This window comes from Carlito syrichta, unplaced genomic scaffold (genome assembly GCF_000164805.1).
Source record: "Carlito syrichta isolate Samal-C Ts95f unplaced genomic scaffold, Tarsius_syrichta-2.0.1 Scaffold301833, whole genome shotgun sequence".
NCBI lineage: Eukaryota > Metazoa > Chordata > Mammalia > Primates > Tarsiidae > Carlito > Carlito syrichta.
In genome coordinates, this window is record NW_007245929.1 from 11,063 (window position 1) to 32,955 (window position 21,893).

General features: G+C 46.9%; 1 protein-coding gene across 1 annotated transcript in view; it reads right to left on the minus strand.

Moving 5' to 3' along the window:
- Positions 1 to 21,589, minus strand: part of LOC103257673 (tyrosyl-DNA phosphodiesterase 1-like) — a gene marked incomplete at its 3' end in the record, with an annotated part of 27,877 nt that extends 6,288 nt beyond the window's left edge. The window contains exons 1-8 of the mRNA XM_008055363.1: positions 21,031 to 21,589; positions 17,773 to 17,816; positions 16,682 to 16,737; positions 11,328 to 11,424; positions 7,611 to 7,645; positions 4,230 to 4,322; positions 2,850 to 3,017; positions 1,972 to 2,050 (exon numbers count right to left, since the gene is read on the minus strand). Coding sequence (XP_008053554.1) covers positions 1,972 to 2,050; positions 2,850 to 3,017; positions 4,230 to 4,322; positions 7,611 to 7,645; positions 11,328 to 11,424; positions 16,682 to 16,737; positions 17,773 to 17,816; positions 21,031 to 21,589 — 1,131 coding nt within the window. The remainder of the gene's footprint in view (positions 1 to 1,971; positions 2,051 to 2,849; positions 3,018 to 4,229; positions 4,323 to 7,610; positions 7,646 to 11,327; positions 11,425 to 16,681; positions 16,738 to 17,772; positions 17,817 to 21,030) is intronic.
- Positions 21,590 to 21,893: the final 304 nt, after the last annotated feature.

Below are 21,893 nucleotides of genomic sequence, written 5' to 3' on the forward strand. Positions count from 1 at the left end.
TGAGTTTTTTTTTTTTTTTTTTTTATAACACAAGCTTATTCACCCTTCTAGGACACCTAGAAGGTCAAAGGACTGCTTATTCCTCCCTCCCCATATCCTTTGATAAAGGCTTCACATTCTCAGTTAATGCTTGGGCTCCAGGCAGCTGTGCTGTCTAAAAACAAGAGAGTATATTTATATAGAGACACCCACACCTAAAGCCCTGCAGAAGGGGATCTGTATTCCCTGCCTTACCAAGGGTGGAGAAATGGTAAGGCCACCTTTTAGCTCGTAAATTAGCATATTGACAAAGTCTGTCAAGTCTCCTGTCCAGGGCAAAATGGGTGTTGAGGAGGAAGGTCACCCCCTTGCCCATCAGAGGCAGAGAGATGGTCCCTCCATGGTGGATACCTGTAGCCTACCCTCTCTAGCATGATAATTACTGTGAAAATAGATCAAGCTTTTAGTCAAGAGCAAACACAGGGGTTCTCTTTCTTTCTTTTTTTGAGTCGGAGTCTTACTCTGTCACCCAGGCTGCAGCAGCATAATCGTGGGTACCACAGCCTCAACCTGCTAGGCTCAGGTGACCCTTCCACCTCAGTTTTCCAAGTAGCTGTAACTACAAGTGTGTGTCACCATGCCCGGCTAATTTTTTTGATTTATTGTAGAGACAGGTCTCACCAAGTTGCCCAGGCTGATCTTGAATCCCTGGTCTCAGGCAATCCTTTCACCTCCACCTCCCAAAATTCTGGGATTACAGGCATGAGTCACTGTGCCCAGATAGGGGTTCTCTTTCAAGAGACTTAACCATGCCAGCTCTTTGGCATGACCCTTGCTCTCTCTTTCTCTTGCTAATAAATTTTGTTTTAAAACTTTGCTGACTACTCTCAATTCTTTTTAGTAGTGAGGAAAAGAACTTATGAGCGTTGCATTGTACCCATCTGGCAATAGTGTGAATATCTGTAAAATAGTATTTGGCTTTCAGCAAGACTGTGATCACACACAGCACGTCTACACCACAACACATTAGTCCACAACCACCCACTCACAGTTACTGAACTCTCAGCATGTGCTGTACTGTTTTACAGTCATTATTTCATTCAATCCTTTTACAGTGACAGGAAGAAAGTACTATTACGATGTTCATTTTGTAGGTGACAAGTGACACACAACAAAGTCACGTGGTTTGTAGATACCAGGTCAGGATTTGAACCCAGTTCTGAGCATCTACCTCCAGAGCTGGGCACAGAGCCAGCGTGCTCAATTTCTCTCTAGACCAAGCTGTGAAGATGTTGTCTTCGACATCCTGTTCACTTTATGCCCACCGTTGTCTCATTTTAAAAAAGGAAATGAGAATGAAAGGTTCCATTAGCCAAGAGAGAATCCTCAGGTAAATAACTTACAGAATAAGAGGTAAGGCTTTTAAGAAAGCCATGTTAGGAAATTTATTAAGGTAAACTGCCTAAAAAAATCTTTAATCTTCAACTTGTTCATTGTTTTATTTTGTTAATGATCTTTCTTTGTTCATTTTTAACCAGCAGCAAATATTATTTTTGTAATTATAGTTCTCTCAAGGGCACTGGTTTAATAAAATATATTATGGCTCAGATGTAGTCTTCACTCAACAACACTTTCTGTTCTTTGTTGAATTTAGATGTTAAGAATTCTCGAAATACTGAATAATAAAAAGCTATATGAGCACGAATGGGAAGTCTTTCTTTATTACAAGAAACATAAATTCTTTAAAAAGTCTATATTCTTATGCCATTTAGGACAGTCTACTCTATGCCTATAAAAGAGGCAAAACACAACATTAAAAAGCAGTAACTATTAAAAACTATAATTAGACCATCAATTTATCAAGTGCCTGTTGTCTGCTCAGAATGGTGCCAGAAATACTGTTGATGCTGCCATCAAAACATACAATTAAAAAAAGAGAGATAAAATATATGTTAACATTTTACCATGTGAAAACAGTAAAAGTTCTCTTACCTTCCTAAGTTTAAAATGTCCCCAGTTATCTTTCTGACTTCCTTGAAAACGTCCTGGGGTTGAACCAACAAGGTAAACGCTGAAAGGACATGAAATGCAAATTACAGAACACAGTGTGCTTTGGGCATCTAAGTAAGAAATCACAAGCTACTAATTTCACATGAAAACTAACACCATCACGAGACGTTCTGGGAGCCAACCCACTTTCTTATGATGTCTCCTGAACAGTAGTAACTGATACGTACTCGTTTTTAAGCAAACCAACTAATGATGGAACTCCTGCAAGGTTAAGGGTACCCGAAAGAGAACTCATTACTGTTTTTTTTTTTGAGTTAGGGTCTTGCTCTGGCACCCAGGCTGGAGTGCAATGGCATGATCACAGCTCACCACAGCTTCAACCTCCTGGACTCAGGTGGTCCTCCCACCTCAGCCTCCAGAGTAGCTGGGAGTACAGGTACCACCACGCTTAGCTGATTTATTGACTTTTTTTTTTGAAGCAACAAGGCCTCTCTGTGTTGCCTGGGCTGCTCTCAAGCTCCTGGACTCAAGTAATTTTTCCGCCTTAGCCTCCCAAAGTGCTGGGATTACAGGCGTTAGCCACCGCGCCTGGTTAGCACTCATTACTTTTAAGAGTGTGTAGTGGGAGGCTTGAGAAAGGAAGGCTTGCTGGCTGCCACTTTTGTGACTAAGAACCACAAGATGCAGCCCTAATGGGCCTGCTCATCCCCTCATTCATCATGAGGTTCAGTCTCGTGGGTTTCATGTGGTATCATGGTGGTACATGCCGCCTGTTTTCAAGGTCCCACCCTCCAGACCTCACGTGGCTCTCACAGTATGAGTCTATTATAAGCACCCCAGACTGACGAGAGGATACACACTTTGTTTCCGAGAGATCATGCTCATGGATGGCTTCGATCCACTCCTGGAGTGCAGGCACATTGTAAGCCAGCAGGTAGCTGATGAGATCAGCTTTAAAATGTGTTGCTGACTCTCCAGCTCCATGGGTTTCATGGATGATTCGTGGGTATAAGGGGCTCAACCACATTCTGGAATGGAAAAGAGTAACCTTTAATGGGCAGCCACACAATTACCCCTAGTGATCTATATTGGTTACACGTTCGCCCTAAGAAGGGGTGACTTCTCACTGTGTATCTACACACGTGGGCAGAGGGGCACTCAAGAAATGTGATACACAATCTGATCATGCACCTCCAGGGACTTCCCATCAACCAGAATCGCTTTTGAATGCTCACGCTTGTGAATGCTCACTGTTTCCCTAAGAACAAGCAACATTGAGCTCACTTCTCTTTTTGATGGGACATGAGTCCCCAAACCCAATCGGGCATTCAAGAAACCTGGCTGAGTAGCTGTCAGGAGCAAAGGCTTATGTAACTGACCATAACCTTGGTGGATCAGGAGTCCTGTGGCTGAGACTTGGGGACAGAGCAGCCGTGTCCTCAGGGCAGGGCCAGTCAGAGCTCTGCTTCATTCTTAGAAGCATATTTTAATGGGGCACTGGACAACTAGAACTTATTTATGGGAAAACTATTAGGGACTGGGGGTGGGACCCAAAGACACATGCTCTGCTAGGGAGGGGAGGGGAGGGGGAAAAGACTGTCTTTCAGAATCCAAAGGGTTGCCCCAAGGAGGAGGGGCCATGTGTTATTAATAAACAAAAGTCCAGAAGAGCTTTCATAGTCAGCCTTTGCCTAGAGACTCACAACCATATTGATACACTAAAGGCTCCAGAAAGACACCAGTTGAAATGTGTTTTATGGGAAAACAAACCAACTGGAGTAGGGGGATCCTCAGCACAGTAATGTGACTGGCCCGCCCCAACTGCCCTCTGAAGTCCCATTTGGGGAGGAGCAAGCAGAAGCCAGGAGAGCCCCTGCTAAGCCTTTGGGGGTGATGGCCTGACTCTCCTTTGCAGCCCTGGTCCCACCTCAGGACCCCTGCACATGCTGCTCTCATTTCTATAAAAACCAGGAGAGATGGCTGTGTAGATGCTCCCAGACATTCACACGTACCCTGGAGACAGCCGTGGTGACTATGCGTCTGTCAACGTGGGTCACCCTAAGAGGGCAGGATGGGCAGGCTGTGAGAGAAGACTGAGACCTTCCTGCACGCATCTATTTTCTATGCCATATGTGTTATTTTTGCAATAAAAAAATAGAAAAAGAATAAAGTTAAAGTGACGCTGGGCCCTTGGCCTCTGTCAGCACACGCCCTGCACAATGCACACGGCCCCTACGTACCCCTGGGTCTTCTGATGCCAATCCTCACGGATGAGGTTGGAGGTGTGCACGATCACCCGCAGGCCTTCCTCATAGAGCAGCAGCATCATCTTCCTTAGAAACAGGGATGGAGCAAAGCGTGTTAACAACCCTTTCAAAACACGCAAGGCTTCCCAATGCAAAGGCGACAAACAGCGAATTCTCTCAACTCTTCTCTTACCCAAACTTTTAGCACTCACAGGCTCTCCTACTACACATGACCACGGTGAAAGTTTGCTAACGTGTTGTGTGTGTGGTGGCCAGTGGCTTTCCTTCACTCTGTCTACCTGGTCAGTCCTGGAGCTCCCAGTCCTTCCATCAGTCCCTCACCCGCTCAGCATCACCTGCTTCTAACACGAACCACAGGAACTTGCTTGACAGGTATTTTCCAGAGTACAGTCAACAACCTCTTGTTGCATCATGGCCAGTATCATTTATTATTTATTTTATTTATTTGTTTGTTTGCTTTTTTTTTTTAGTAGGAGTCTTATTCTGTCACCCAGGCTGGAGTGCAGTGGTATGCTCACAGCCACCGCAGCCTTGACCTGCTGGGCTCAGGTGACCCTTCAGCCTCAGCTTTCCAAGTAGCTGGAACCATAGGCATGTGCTACCAAGCTTGGCTAATTTTTCTTGAGTTATTGTAGAGATGAGGTCTCACCATGTTGCCCAAGCTGGTCTTGAATCCCTGGGTTCAGGTAATTCTCTCTCCTCAGCCTCCCAAAGTGTGGGATTACAGGCGTAAGCCACTGCACCCAGATTATCAGTATCATTTAAATGACTAAAAGACAAAGTCAGAGTATGTATATTTGATTACTACATTAAATATTAAATACATTAAATATTAAAATTAAATAATGTTTAATTCATGACACTTTTGTTTCGACACATGGGGGTATGCACATGTGCAGTAGACTGAAATGTAAAGTGAATTTCTTACTGTGGGCTGCAATTTTAAGAAGTTTGAAAGACACTTCATTGTCATAGGCCACAGATGCCATACTCGCCACCAGCATGCATCTGGACTTGAGCTACGCCCCCCTGACCCTCATTGCTAATCCAAATCAGACTTTTTCCATGGGGCCTCCCCAGGCCTCCAGGCAAATACACTTCTCTAATCCAACTCCAGGGAGAGGGGATAGGACACAGATGAGAGCTTCCACCTGAAGGCTGAGGATCCAAGCTCCGGGTGCCTCCAGGCAAGCCAACATCCCCGGGCCTCAGTTTGTCACTTGTAACTTGAAGGATCAACCCCCACCTCGAGGTTGACAGGAGTAAGGCAACTGTGCTGTCTTTTTCTCATAAGAATGATGAACGTCCCTCTGTGAGTGAACCGCAAAACCCTCCCATCTGCGTTCCCAAGATTTCTCAGTGCCTAGCTTCAGTTGTCATCTAGTAATGGACGTGTCTTCTCTTCTTGCTGTTTTCTAATTACTGCAGGATCTAAGTTCTCTCTCCCCACCTGAAGCATCACTCCTCAAGGTTGCAACTGTCTTATTTTATCATTTCCACTGAGGCCAAAATGTTACTTAATATTTACTGTGTGACTCCGCTCACACATGGGAAAATAAACAACAACATGGATGCTATTTGGCCAGAATGAGGTGGGCAGAAAAAGATAAGAAAAAGGATACAAGAACAGAGAAGACAACGAGATATTTAGCTCTTGCCAAAATGAGAAAATAACCCACACTGGTGACTCCACCAAGCAGGAGAAAAAGACGACAGCCACTGTGCCGTAGCCCATCTGGGAAAAGGGCACCACGAATCTGGTTAGATTTACATAGCTTCCAAGCCACCAGCTGCCTGCAATTAGGAATAAGCCAGTTATGGATCCTCAGCAGGCGTTTTACAAATATTTCCATTAGCCAAGACATCAATTACCAGGAAAACACGTACTGATGTCAACGCATCTATGAACAGAATTACAGATTAATTTAAGGGAAACCATGTTACTCTTTCGTGGACAGATGGCGGTGTTCATGAGGCCGTGGTTAAATGCAGATGGAAGAGGGCGAGGGGCGAAGGGTGAGGGGCGAGGCCGCCCTTTAAAAAAACTGACCTGCCACGTTGTCTACATGTTCCAGATATGAAGCTGTCCTTCCAAGGGGAAAGAAAACTGATGTCTGCCAGAGCCCCCGCAGCTCTGTCAAGTCCTCAGCGACCTGGGGGAGCTATTCTTGTTTTCCAACTGCGGCCAAGATAGTGGGGATTACCCAGGTCACCACACAGGCCAGCTGGGATCCCGCATGCCAGATGCCAGGGTGCTCCTGTCCCCGCATAGCCCCTGTTGGCCCATGCCAGGGGTGGATGCCTCAGGCTCCTGGGCCAAGCACAGTCTTCTTGGGGAGACGACTGAACCACGCATGTGGGGCCCAACCACACACCGTGGTGGACAGAAGCCAGCCTCGCCATCTTGTGGCTGGCCCCAGCTGCATCTCAATATCTGACGATCAGTGGCACTGGCCCCTTCTCCTCTCTCTCTCCCATCAATGCTAACAGCTACCAGGTGGCCAACTAGAGTGCGTCACCTTCCAAAATGCCAGGAGACAGACCCGGATCAAGGGCAACCTCCAGAGACCAGACACAGCGGGATCTCTGCACCCAACAAGCTAATCTTCTAGAAGCCACTCCCACGCACTGCCAATCAGCTGTGGGCAGGTGGGAAACCTGGGACTGGCAGTGAACAACCCCACCTCGAGCTCTCCAGAGACATGGGCTGCGTAAGAACACTGAAGTAAGGAAACCACATCCTATTCTGTTTCTCATTTATAAAACCAGTGACGTGAAAGGACTAGGTAAGACAGCTATAAAACCACCAGTGGTGACAAGCAGGAGAGCAGGTCACAGAAAGGTTGCCCCCTACTTGTGTTTATGTCTCAGATAATTATTCTTGAAGAGTTGCCTTGAGCAGGATGGGCAGTGGCCTTGCAAGCTGACAACTTCTGGTAAAACAGTCTTTCTTTCTATCACAGTATAGACAGATCTAACAATATTCTATCCAGTACAATTCAGATTCTTACAAAAGTCACAGAATGCTTAAAAGCAGTGGAATCACAGGTACATGACACCACACAATCACTGACACCCACAGGACCACATGGCCATAATCTCCCCATGCCAGGTACACTGAGGTCCTGAACAGAAGGTGGAAACACTGGAGTCAGATCACACTTCCATGCCAACAGCCAGAACCTCTGTATTCTGTCTTAAAGATATTAAAAAATAACTCCACTTAACCCACTATTGACAGTTTTTTTTCTCCGCCAACAAAACTATCACATGAGTCCCTCTAAGGGTACTTTCTGCAAGTGTCCTTTGATCTCTTAAAATCATATCTTCCCGTATTTCATAAAAATTGCTTACGTGTGATGTGTTCCAAATGCAATATCCAACTTTGCCTAAAATGAAAAAGAAGTCAAGTTATTCATTTTTAAAAAACCTCAATACCATCCCTATCTACTGGAAATTGAATTAGAAAGGGATCAGGCCAGCTTTTTAAGATAACTGTTTTACTGCCCTCTACTGGATAAGCCCTGAATAACAAGACAGCTTTTATAACAGTATCCAAGGGATGCTCATTAAAAAACAAAACAAAAACATAAATTTTGTTACCCAGATGGATTTAATATACACTACATTTTTTATTTACAATAATTAGGAGTGAGAAGTCTAATTTCTTTATCTGTCAAAAAAACAAAACAAATGAGATTCAATGTAAGTTTTTAAAACTAGATATTTGGCTTATATAGAAATTAATATACACAAAGCTTTCAGAGCATATTTAAGAGAACACTGAAAGTGGTGGCAACATAGAGACATATTATAATGTTAAAACAGAAATGTTCTAACAGTAAAAACATAGCAAGTACTGAAAATAAAAAGATAAGTTATTAAATCTACTTTCATGTTACAAAATGACAACTTTACAAACACTTATCTAACACTGAGGACAGCAAGACTCTGGTTAAGCAGAATATGCTCCAAGATGCAGGTTACAATAGAGTTTAACAGCCACTGAAACAGCTTAGCAATGAGGAATGCAGCACCTCGGCTCAAATCCGAACATCTGTGTAACTCTGGAAAATACTGGCGTATCTCTGCCTGTTTCTCTTTAAAACAGGTCACTGTTATGAGATCCAGAGGTTGTCAGGAGTGAGATGATGCATGTAAGATGCTCAGGAAGGGGCCTGCATGCAGTAAGCGCTAGGAGAGGGATCACCACTGCAAATTCTCCCCCGCCCACCCACCCCCTGCCACAAGACAGATGGGCTTGGAGAACTCGGCAGGGGAGGGAGGGGTGGGGAGTAGGGAGGGTGGCAGCTTTGCCTGCCAGGGGCAACTGTCTGCCAGCGGTGGGTACTGTCTATAGGGGGCTGTTGTAGGCAGCTGAACACAGGTGAGTACGATTCAGCCCATCTCAGGGATTGGATGCTTGCTGACAGGCAGTCCAGGACCACACTCTCAGACCTGCACATATCTGAGTGCTCCAGCCACGGAAGAAAGCACGGGGAAGTCTATTTCACCTCTCCTAAATTATACAATTAGAAGGGAGACTTCCACTTTGTAAATATTTGGCCTGGAAAGAGCAATGGTCCGCCCTGGCTTCTGTCTGGTTCGCTACAACTCATATACTTTTAGATGAGCCTAAGCACAAAAAATGAAGATGATGATACTGTTGACAGGTACTGCTTAGCGGGTGTTTCTTTTGGATAATGGACCAGGCCCTTCAGTTAAACCCTGTGATGAACAGCATTATCAATCCATTCTAAAGGTGAAGAAACCACGCTCAAGTGACAAGCCCAGAATAGCAGTGCTATAGACTGGACATCGATGTCCCCCAGATTCAAACTAAAGTCCCAACCCCAGTGTGACAGTATTTGGAGAGAGTGGCATTATGGAGGTAACTGAGGTTGAATGAGGTCATAAGGATGGGCCCCGATCCAACAGGATGTGCCCTTGTATGAAGAGCCACCATCGGAGAGCCTGTCTGTGCTTCCTCCTCCTCCCTCTGCCATCTGAGGACACCGTGAGAAGGCGGCCACCAACAAGCCATGATGTGAACTAACTGGCACCCTGACCTTGGGTTTCCCAGATTTCAGAACTGCAAGAGATAAATGTCTGTTGCTTAAGCCACTCAGTCCAAGAAGAGTCTCCTGGGTATTTTGTTACAGCAGCTTGAGCTGATGAGTGTACACCTGTGAGTACTGGGACACGCCCAGGCAGGGTGATCCTCGACCCCCACAAGGCCTCAGTCTCTGGCAAAATCGGAGAGTGTCACATCCACTGATTCTTGGATTGATTTGCCTCAGCTTATGTGATACAGTGTTGCTGGAAAAAGTCAGGAGTTGTCCTACAGACACACGTACAGGCATTTCCATAGATCAGGACGGGTGGCCACCCTTGGACTGGAGTCAGATGGCTCTTGCACGAGGTCTGGTGGCAGCATCTCGCAGCACCCTCTGGTGGCCAGCCTGGGCCACACCATCAGACACAGAAGCGTCACTCCTAATCTTGCCACCAGTGCAGGAAGTATTTGAAAGTTGCTTTTCATGTATTTAAATATGTATTTCCATGTATTTAATCACTAGTTTTGGGATCCCTGTCTCCATCTGTTTTCTGCCACTACTAGTTTGATGGGAGCATTCTCCTGCAGTTAAACCTCTTACGTTGCTGGAAACAGAAGCAAAGCAACAGAATTTCAGCAACTGCTAAGAAAGGCATCTAGAGGAGCCAGGAACACGGGGATGGAGGAAGGCATTTTTAAGACCACAGCGATAGAAACAGCAGTGGGCTAAATCATGGGAAAACGGGAGGTGTGTTTAAAATGGATCCAACTGAACTCTCGCACTGTTAGTAAAAAACAGAGATGCTGTGAACAATTGGGAAGTGTGTCCTGAAAATGTGAGTGGGAGTCCTCCCATCTTTGTGGATGGGGAGAAAAGACACTAGAAGAGAAATGCCACTGAAGAGGAGTCCAGGTGCCATGTCATTCACTCTTGTTTCCTAGAGCAGGGACGCTTAGCCGATTTCACCAAGCTGATGAGAAGGAAGAGAGGCCACGGAATGATTTCACCATGCTTCTGTGTGACTGGCAGGCCTAATGGGCAGGAAAAGGCCAGTGTCATGGAGGCTACATCCCAAACAGCATTGCCACAGGACAGGCACCATCAGCATCAGAAATGCCTCAAATCCTTCAGTTCTTCCATCTACTTTGCCTGTTTCTTGCTCAAAATGTCACATGCAATAAGAGATCCTTTTGACAAAGACTCTAAAGCTACAGGTCTTAACAGAAGTCCAAGACTCACTGGCCCCATGGATTCTCACTACAAAGTACTAGGACAAAATTATGGGACCATAGAAAGAAACTGGGCAATAGTCTGGTTGGTTTTTTTTTTTTTGGCCTTCTCTTTCAGTCACAACAAACCACTCAAAGCACTGCATTGGGCAGCAGCCAGGTGCACCCTGGACTTCAAAGCCAGCTTCCCGACAGCTTTTAATCCATGAGTCTCCAGTTTAGACTTGAGATGCAACTGATGTGAATAAAGAACTGGGAGCCATGGTACGTGTGTCAGTGGTAGCTTATATAAATAGCACAGGTGTCACCAATAGCAAACAGTTTTCAGCTGCACTTATGGTTCACTCATAGCCACCGGACTGCACCCAGAGGATCTGCTCAGTGCTGAAACCCAGACCCCAAGAGGTGCTGAATGTGACAGGCACATGAGCTGGGGAGCAATACAGAATCTACCTACCTGTCTACATTGGCTACAACTTAAGAAAGTGAACCTTGAATCTGAAAGAGAATTGATGGCTGTAGGGGAAAGGCTGCTTCTGTGGCTCTGGTGGGGGTGGGGCAGGGGAGCAGTTAAGAACTGTGAGCAGACGTTTGGAGGAAGGGAGACTCTAGCCAACAAAGGAGAACCTTTCCGACCACAAGGATGGCCACCCCAGGAAGCATGAAGCCGAGGCTGGATGAGCATCGGAGATGCTGGAGAGTGGGCCCTAATCTGGCTGAAGGAGGGACTCGAAGTCTCCTTCTAGCTTGCAGCCTCGTTGCGGTCCAGTGCCTGCACTGCTTACCTGGCAGAAGGACACATTCTCGTAGGGCTTGGCCTGGGCGTGCAGATGCGCCTTGGCCTCTCGCTTGTCGCCATGCACGAGCAGGAGGGGCTTCTTCCTAGAGGGATCAGAAGGATTTCACACACATCATCCGGGGAGTTAGGCTCTGGCCTTGCAAGGAAGGCGACTTCCTGACCACCAGCCACCTGGTTCTGGCCTCTGCGGGGCTTGAGACAGGGACTAACACAGCACTGATCAGGAAGCAGTCACTCACCAGCCCCCTTAGCAACAGGGTCACACACATAACCCTGACCCTCTGCTGCAGCACGAAGGGGTGAAGACTCAAAGAAAAGTCCTTGAATAATGATCTTCTGTGGCAAAAAAGGGCACAGGTGGCCCTGTGTTATGTTCAAGTTCAAGTGGACTAAAGATACATGATGATCGTTGCACAGTGGCATGCTTTTCTCTTTCCCTTCTTTTGGACTGAGCAGTGGGTTCATTTCATACTGCCCCCATATTCACCAAACTCCTACTGCATGTTGTATACCGAGCCAGATCCAGGGTGCAGGAGTGAACAGGCCCAGATCCACCACATGATGCAGATTCACTATGACGGGGTCAGACTTCAATGACACTGAGCCAAGGCACACTGGAAATGCTATTTTCAAATTCCAAAGACAAAACAGAAACACTCTTCAGGAACCAATTAATGGACTTTTAAGGGATCCTTGAGCTTGTCCAGCTAATTCAAAGCAAGATGATCCTTAGAAATCAATATATTTGTACAAGTTCTCCCAACACAACGAAAATTGGACATGAGCAGGAAACACAACCAAGCTACATTCATGCCTGTCCATCACACCACAGAATGAGACTCCACCAGACATGAAGGGACAGTCATCAATTAGAGAGAAATGTCACAGAAGCTCACATCAGGACTAAGGCCTAACAAATTCATGCCCTGCAGTTTCACTCAGATACCACAGGCAGAATGAAACATGAAGTGTGTATTCCAGGTAGGAAAGCCATTTTAGCGAGAAAAAGTCAGAAACACTCCTGCATCGGTCACCTAGAAACACAAACATGTTGCCAGGTCATCAGGTCATCCTAAAAAGGAAAGATTAAACATGGCAGAAGTAGAGTCCTTGCCGACTCCTTCCTGCCGCCTAGCTCCATGGACCACTACAGCTGACAGAGCCTGGTAGCCTGTGGTGGGCACAAGCCCTTCCACCCTGAGCTTTACCACATGCAAGTCCTGGGTGACACCTCAGCTGGCCACTCAGGGCCCTGCTCACCCTCACAGGCTCCCCAGGATGTGTTCAGCCATCAGGTGGAGGTGGGGAGGCTCTTGGTCCTTGACTTTGTTACCGAGTGTCTATATTCACTTGCTAGGGTCTTTGTAACAAAACTCCTGCATGGGGTGGCTTAAACAACAGAAACATGTCGCCTCACGGTTCTGGCGGCCGAAAGTCAAAGCTAGGAGGCGGTGGGCCAATTCCTTCTAGGGCCAAGTTGGGTCTGTCTGGCCTCTCTTCTGGCTCTGGCAGCCTCAGGTGTACTCGGCTCCTCAGTGGTGTTCCATATCTTCACAGCATCTCCTATCACCTGTGTCCACATACCCGTTGCTCTAAGGGCACTAGCCACACCGGATCAGCCACCCTGATGACCTCCTTGCAGCTCCCCAGGTAGGATCATTCCGAGGTGCCGAGGCTCAGAACTCTAACACGTCTTTCCTAGGGGAGAAAATTCAACCCTAACGGATACACAGGGACTGTGGTCCACACTCTGCTGATGCTCTAAGGGTGGCAACGTGAGCTCAAGGTCTTGGAGAAGCAGAGAAGAAGAACAGAAGTCACCAGGGCAGCACCGGGGCACTCACCACTGGGAGGAGTCAGGTCACGTCTACATCCTCCAGGGGGCCATGCACCCATCTTTCCTAAGGAAACCCTGACATGATTAGGAGAGAGAGTGCTTGGCTGAGACACCTCCAGCCTCCTTTAGGTCTGCATCGCCTTTATTTTTTTGAGTCAGGGTCTCAGTCTGTTGCTCAGGCTAAAGTGCTGGGCATGATCATGGGTCACTGCATGATCCTGGGCTCAGGTGATCCTCCCATCTCAGCCTCCTGAGTAGCTGGAACTACAGGCATATGCCCCCATGTCCAGTGACTTTTTAAATTTTTTTGTAGCAATATGGTCTGGTCTTGCTATGTTGCCCAGATTGGTCTTGAACTCCTGGACTCAAGTGATTCTCCCGCCTCATCCTCCCAAAGTGCTGGGATCAAAGTGTGAGCAACCACACCTGGCCTAGGACTGGTTTTCATCATAAAGCTGAGCTCCATGTAAGGAAACAGATACAAGCATGTGGGCCTCTAGGAATGTGCTCGGACAGGCACAGCGGGAACGTGGGCCCTCATGTCCTTTTCCCCTCCACTGTTGGGAGCCAGCCACAGAGGACCACCTGAATGTTAGGGATCAAGGTAGGCCGTGGACCCTGAGACCACTAAGGATGCATTCGGGAGCTGTTGAACCCATTCCCTCCTCACTTTTTCATTTTAGCCAAAAAGATCTCTGCCTACCTAAGCTGAAGACTCTGTGACTGTGGCAGGCATGGCTCACTCTAGAAACTCATTGTTCCTGTTTTCCATGAACTGCGGTTTTGGTTTAGATATTAGATATAATTTAAACTCAGGTCACATTTGGGAGCCTTTAATACAGTACAAGCTTCTTTATAAGATTTAAAAGTATATTTGTAGAATTAGTATATACTTATGGAGAGCTGTTTTCAGCTTTAGATGGTATAGATGATTATCTAGAGTTACCAGAAATGGCCCAGCATGAACTTTGGGCTGGGCCACATTCCTGAGGGCCCAGAGCGTACTTTGGACTGGGCTGCATTCTTTTAGACCGGTTTTAGCTACATTTAGTGTAGGGTTTCTCTACTTATTATAGAAATTGAATTTATTTTATTCATGGAAAGTATTGTAGAATAGGTCATGCTAATGTCAGGGAATCATGTTAGTTCAAGCATGATCAATCATGATATTTTGAGGTTTAATAAGAATACAGCTAACTTTAGAAATTTCATTGTTCCCATTTTCTACTATTGTGGTTTTGGCCTTAGTACAATTTACAGTTTATATTTGGGTTTTGTTTTTAGAAGGTTTATTGCTGATGATCAGCTTTATATATTAGAATTAGGAATCAGAAACTTTTATAGAAGTTAAAATAGATATATAGGATTTTAGAACAGCCATTTTGTTAAGAGATCGTAATCAATTGTTCCTAGAAACGGCCCACCGTGATCTTTTGAGTGGCCCACATTCTTTAGGAACTGGGTTTAAGCTATAATTAAGAGCTTCCATAGCAATTGTGTAAGTAGAATTAGCATAGAATAGAAAGGTAATAAGATTTAAGTTAGTCATCATGGGTGCTGTGTACGCATGAGCTTTAGAAGTTATTGATTATTAGAACATCATGATGCTAGTAGGGATTGTTGCATTGCTTTTGAGGAACATTAACTAGCATAGGGAACAATAAGACAATTTTGGGCTTTGTTCTTCATCATACCTGAGAAAACATCTGGTGGGTGGGGGACGCCCCTCCTACACCTGGCTTTGTGTTCACGTGAAAGACTTGTGAGATTGTCTGTGTAAAATTTGGGGATAAATACCCTCTGTAACTTCCAATAAATGACTTCTGCACTAGATAGAGTCCAGTCTCTTTCTTTCTCCCTCCGTCTCTCTCTTTCTTTCTCTTTACTTCTCCAGAATAATCGCCGACACCGCCACACCTCCCAGGGACCCCCTAAATCTCTCTGCAGGGGCTGGCCCCTCACACCCCCCACCCTACCACCTGGAACACAGATGAGTGAGCTGGAGCTCCAGCTGCCATCCTAGCCCACAACGTGACTCTGAAGACTGAAGTCACAAGCCAGGATGGTGGGGCAGAGACAGAAGGGTGGTGGATAAGTCTTTGAGAACCCTGGGACCCCAATCTAGACCACAAGTATCTATCATCCAGACTCATCAGTTGGAAAAATTAATTTCTGGCTTGTTTAAGCCACTGTTATTTTGGGTTTTCTGTTACATGCAGTTAAACAAGTCCCAGATGAGTATGGTGGCTTATACCTGTAATCCCAGCACTTTGGGAGGCTGAGGCAGAAGGACTGCTTGAGATCAGGAGTTCAAAACTAGCCTGGGCAACATAGTAAGACCCCGTTTCTACAAAAAAATTAAAAGATGAGCCAGGCATGGTGGCACATACCTATAGTCCCAGCTACTAGGGAGGCTGAGGTGGGAGGATCGCCTGAGTCCAGGAGGTCAAGACTGTGGTGAACTGAGATTGTGCCACTGCACTCCAGCCTGGGTGACAGGGTGAGACCCCAACTCAAACAAACGAACCAATCAATGAACCCAACACAAACAATCCAACAAACCCCGAATGGCAAGACTGCTGAGAAATTTCTAACAGCTTTTTATCCACTGTTAATGATGATGGTTTCCACAACCAGATGCCCTAGGGCACCAGCCACACCCATAGCTCCAAGGGCCCTGACCATCCTTCCTAGTGTGTGTTCTTCCCTCCTATCTGCTATGATGGGACTGTGCCCTGTAAATGGGTCACAAGCTGGGAGGGTGACCTACCATGGTGCAATGTCCTATTTGATCACTTTGGGAGACCGAGGAGAGTGGACTGCCTGCATCCATAGGTTCAAGACCAGGCCAGGCAATTTGGTGAGACCTCATCTCTACAATAAATCAAAAATTAGCCAGGTGTGGTAGCGCATGCCTATAGCTCCAGCTACTTTGAAGGCTGAGGCGGAAGAATCACAGGCATTCAGCAGGTCAACGCTGGGGTAGCTGTGAGTGTGCCACTGCACTCCAGCCTGGGCGACAGAGTGAGACTCCAACTCAAAAAAAAACCCAAAAAGCAAAAAAAACCAAACATGAGGCAAATGAACTGCCCAAGACAGAAAGCCACGGCCTCCACAGCCCCAGTAAGGGAGGCCCTACGACGACCCCTTTCCCAACTCCTGAACTATACAAGAGCCCTTTGAGAACGACCTATGGGTTTAGAAAGACGTGGAGATGGCCTTTCCTTCATGTTAACACTAGACATGAAGTTCTGGCATTTGAGCTGGAATCTGTCCTTCCCTAACTTCTGGACCAAGCACAGGGGAAAATGCTAACATCTCTAAGAAGAATGCATGGGATTAAATAGGCCACAGAATGCTGTCTTTCTAACATAACCGATGATGTCTGTATGATTAAAATGGTGACAAAAAAATAGGAAGATGAGTGGCCCCTATCTGAGAATTAGAAATCTCATGTCTGAAGCCCTGTGGCTGATGTGTGGTCTGCCACCCACAGAACTTACCTGAACTCCGGTGGGTACTGTCTCACGAGCCAGGCCACGTCAAAGCAGTAGTTAAACTAGACAGAGAAAGAAGCATCGCTGAGCCACGCCATCCATAGGTGTCAGGGCTCTCTGCAGCAGTGGCAAACTGCATTACTCACACTGGCTGTGATGTTGCAGTCTGAGAAATGAGCCACGCTCTGCCTTGCACACAGGGTCCCCAGAACCCGCAGGAAGGGGGAGACAGGCTCAGGGTACTTGTGTTTGCCAACAGGGCTACAAGGTTAATCTAAAGAAAGGGGCTGGTACACTCATTCCCCTTCCCTGAGGCAACTATGCAAAGACAGACACTTGAGACCCTGGGCTTTCAGGGCAGCCTCTCCTTTTAGGCTGACTTGTAAACTGCTTGGACACAGCCATCTGGGTCTGGTCGGCCATAGCTCACAACAACGATGTCTTGGCAGCAAGTCCTGTGCTCGTCTCACTGAGGAGGCTCCTGGATCTAGCAACTGCTTCAAGCTAGGACAGCACTCACAGACATTCACTGGATCTAGCAACTGCTTCAAGCTAGGACAGCACTCACAGACATTTCCTCTTCTGTCTGAAGACCAGGACCCTCGAGGCCAAGTTACACATGAAGGGCCCAGGAAGAAATGCTTCTCTCAGGACATGGCCACTTTTATGACCATTTACTTGGGAGTCCGAAGCACTCATGTGATTTATCAACACAAAGGGACCTGCTCGTTGAGGAAGGAGCCATCGGAAACAGAATCCCGTATTTTATCAAGTCTAACTAGAGTTGCCCTCACTACTCCATCATACCCCCCAGGTGTTGCCAGGAGATGACCAGCATACTAAAAAGAAGATTTTGGGCCTGAACGTCCAGTGACTTCTTGGCCAGTCCATGTGGCTTCCCTGAATCAGATGCTCCCAACAGTGACATCCCTGAAGGCCACAGAGCCCAGGAATGTGTGCCTGGTACCAGCCTCCGGGCATGTGCCACCTTGGGGACCCTGCTGGGCACTGGACACAGGCCCACTGTTCGTATGGTCCCACAGAGTTAGTTAATCATGTGTCTACCTAAAGGCAAAACAACTGAACAGAAAACTCACCTGAGCTGAAGCGACAAGTGTCCCAAATAGAGGAGACAGGATATCTGAGAAGACAGCAAAAAATCACACTCAGATCCACAACCACAGACCAACCATCCAGGTCTGGTTTAGAAAACAGCAAGCTAAACATTTATGAAAAAGCTAGACTTCAGTATTTCATAAAACTCAAGAAAAAAATGTCCCTAAGTTACTTGATGATGTGTTATCTACAAGGTCTGACAATTAAGTTCATGAACTATCCTAGAAAAAGGGCTATCTACCTCACTGCTGAATATCACTAGGGTCACCTTTGAAATACTCCCCTTGGGAAGCTATGCACCAATGCCAGCACCTAGTCCATCTGTGAAAGAAGTTTTGGAACTTTTTTCTGTAATGACCACCAGAGCTGTCATTACAAGAGTGTCAGAGTTTGAATCAGAGCAACAAACAAAGATTAAATTTCTTGTTAAACTTGTCAAGAGTGGAAGTGAAATCAGGACATGTTAGTCCAAGTTTATGGGGATAATGCTATGTAGAAAACAGCAGTGTACAAATGGATTAAATGTTTTTCTCAGGGGGGAGAAAGTGTTGCCAATGAAGAGAGGTCAGGACAGCCAGTAACGAGCAGAGCTGATGAAAATACTGCAAAAATTTGTCGAATAGTACATCAAAATTGTTGGCTGACTGTGAGAAGCATAGTAGACTAATAAACATCAATAGAGAACCAGTTAGGAAAATCTTCACTGAAAACCTTGGTATGAGAAAGGTGTGTGCAAAAATGGTCCCAAAGGAGCTCTTGCATCACAACAACATATCAACTCACACAGTACTATCTGTGAGGGAGCTCTGAGACAGTAGACAAGTAACTGTACTGGAACAATATCCTCCCATCTCACCTGATCTGACCCGAGTGACTTTTTTTCTTTACCCGAAGATAAAGGAAATACTGAAAGGAAGATATTTTGAAGGCGTTCAGGACATCAAGGGTAATATGACAACAGCTCTAATGGCCACTGCAGAAACAGAGTTCCAGAACTGCTTTAACGAGTAGACTAGGTGCTGGTGTTGGTACATAGCTTTCTAAGGGGAGTGCTTCAAAGGTGACCATGATGATAATTCAGCAGTGAGGGGTGTAGCATTTTTTCTAGGATGAGTTGGCAAACTTAATTGACAGACCTAGTATTCTTTTTCAAGATACAATGCAAAGCTAAAACTCACAACTTCTGCACTGGGGGATGGGTCACCTTTAGAAACTCAACATGGACCATGATGCATACGCTTTCTAGAGTTTTGAATCTCCACCTCCCCCAAGTATTCACTCCAGGAAAACCCCCTCTGGGCCCCTGGAATCTGAGCATGCAAGGCAGAGGCCCCACAATGCCAACCTCATGTTCCCGGTGCTGCTGGGCACCTCCAGGGAGGTCCCACTTTGCACCCATGCAAATCAGATGCAATAGCCTAGAGTGTGCACATCTAAGCCACCCACAAGACGAGGGCATGGCCATCACACCCTCCATCAAGACAGTGCACATGCAGGGACTGCTACAGTCAGGCTCTGTGCCTGGCACACCCCATGTACCACTGTGCTCCTCAGGGCTGCCTTCTGAGGTGCAGTCTGTTATTCTTGTTCTGTAGATGAGGGGGGAGTCCCCTTGGGAAGGAGCCCATACCCCACAGCTAGAAAGGGGCACAGTAGGGCTGAACACAGCTGCCTGACTCCAGTCCCTCTGCCTTGACCCACTGAACTGCCTCTGAGGATTCGAAGTGGGTGGTTCCTTTGCTTGAAGACCCTACTGTGTGACCCTGCCTGCTGGATGATGAGCTGGACATGGGGCACAGAGATTTCCAGGGAATAAAAAAAATCATCTCAGGGAGGTTCTGAACATGTCAGGGAAGACCTTCCTCCATATAGCCCTCCAGCCTGCCGTTTCACCTTTCCAAGTTCCACATCTTTCAAGGGCCACTTGCAGTGAGTTCTTCTACCCCTTACATCACAGTACATGGTAGAGTGCTAGAGCAAACAGCATTGGCTCTGATACTACACCTGGACTCAAACCCTGGCTACCCCAATGGCCAGCCCTGCGGCCCTGGGCACTTTTCTAAACCACGGACCTGTCACCCATCCAAGGACAACCGTGACATCTACTCCCAAGACTGTTCTGAGGACTAAAGGAGAGAGTCTACATAAGAGCTCCTACCATGATGTGACCTCAGGATTTTAGCACCGAGAGTCGGTTTTGATCATGTTGTCATCTACAGCAAAGCTCTGCCTAGTTCTCTAATGATTTCCTTCACCAGTCTCCCTCAAACAAAACTGACAACCGTCAGATATTTCTGTACCTAGATAAGATTCTCAAAAAGGAGACCTGTAGACTTGAACCTTCTATATTCAACATTTATCACATTTATACATCACACAAAAGTATGGTATGTGAAAACATGGTTGACAGTGACCATAATCTATTGTCGAATATGGGCAGAATGAAAGGTCATCTGAAGGAGGGCCATGGCACTGACCGTGAGCCCTGCCATGAGCCCACACTGTGCTGGTCTCTTTGAGTATTTGTTCTTATTTCCTGAACCCCCAGATTAAGGACAAGTAAGTGAAACACAGAGGACGTCAGGTTCCATGTTAACCATCCACACAGCAAAGGCGTGGTGGGGCCAGCAGCCTGCCCGACTCCAAGGCCCTGTTGTTCTCTGCTTGTCCCCTGTAGGTGCTTCCTGGGGGACAAGGAGAGCAGCCATTCGACACAGATCTGAAACACCAGGCGCTCTTTTTGCTTCTTCACCAGGAACCCAACCATGCTTTCAAGCGGGGGTTCTCTTACCTGCCTTGGCATCAGAATCCCCAAGGAGCATGTTAAAACACAGATTGCAGCCACCCTCCTCCCCAGTTTGGTTCAATGAATAAGGGGTGGAGCCTGAGAATCTGCATTTGACCAGTTCTAGGCGATGCTGGAGGTCCAGGGACCAAGAGAACTGCTTTGCTAATAAAGTGTCACTGACCAGACTCATGTTTAATTCAAAAGGCAAACACTTCTAAACACACTGAGCTGACAAGCGCTTTAACTACAGGTTTGGAAAATACCCTCTGGTCGCTTGAGCTGAGTAAACAGTTTGCTGTCAAGCAAATGCACTTGCTTGTCAAGTTTTTTTTTTTCTGAGTAGACAAGACCAAAAGAAAGGGTTCTTGGAGACCATTCTAGGCTGTGCCTCTGCCTTGCCAAGGGACATCCAGGCACGAGCCATCGCCCTGGGACCGCCAGACCCTCTTACCTTTGATGTGGAGGGCACCCGAGTTGTACTTGGGCTGAATTCCTGAGACCCGGGTGAGGTAAAACTGGAAGGGGTTCCCTTTATCCAACATGTCCCAGATGTCCTGGCCTTCCCTTGATGTCTCATATTTGTCTCCGTCCTCCTCTCTGGGCCTGTGGTCCATAGCAGCGCCATGACTTCCCGTACTCTGAGCAGCACTGTCTCTGGGAGCAGAGGGCTTTTCCTCCTGCTTTTCCCCTTGTTTCCTGGACTGCTCCCATGGTGTCTCCGGCTGCAGCTCCTCATCACTGCTGGAGAGACACCAGCCCAGGTCTTCCTGGGAGCTATCCTTCTGCTTCTTGGGAGGTGACACCGAATCTGGGCTGAACTTCACGGGGGACGTCTTCCTCCTGTGTGCGGCCTTCCGGGCCTCTGAGCAGGTGAACCTGGGCTCTTTTATGGCTCCTTGTGGGGCATGGGGGAGGGAGGAGGTAGATGGTCTGTCCAGTTTTGGCTTTTCATCCTCACTGTCATCACTGCTGGATATCGTCCACCTTCCGTAATCACCTTCCTGAGACATGATACTTCTGGAAATGACAGACAGAATATCATTTCCCATTCACCAGGCAACTGGCAGAATGACATCACTGCCCAACGTCCCTGTGAGATAGCGTCTGTGACACGTACAACACTGCTGACCCCTAGGAGAGGCTGGGCACCCACCTGATGTCACTGCCTGACGTCCCTGTGGGATGATCTTTGTGACACGTACATTTGCTGATGCCTGGCAGAGGCCAGGCACCCAACCTGACATCACTGCCTGACATGCCTCTGTGATGACTCTGACACATATAACACTGCTGACACCTGGCAGAGGTCAGGCA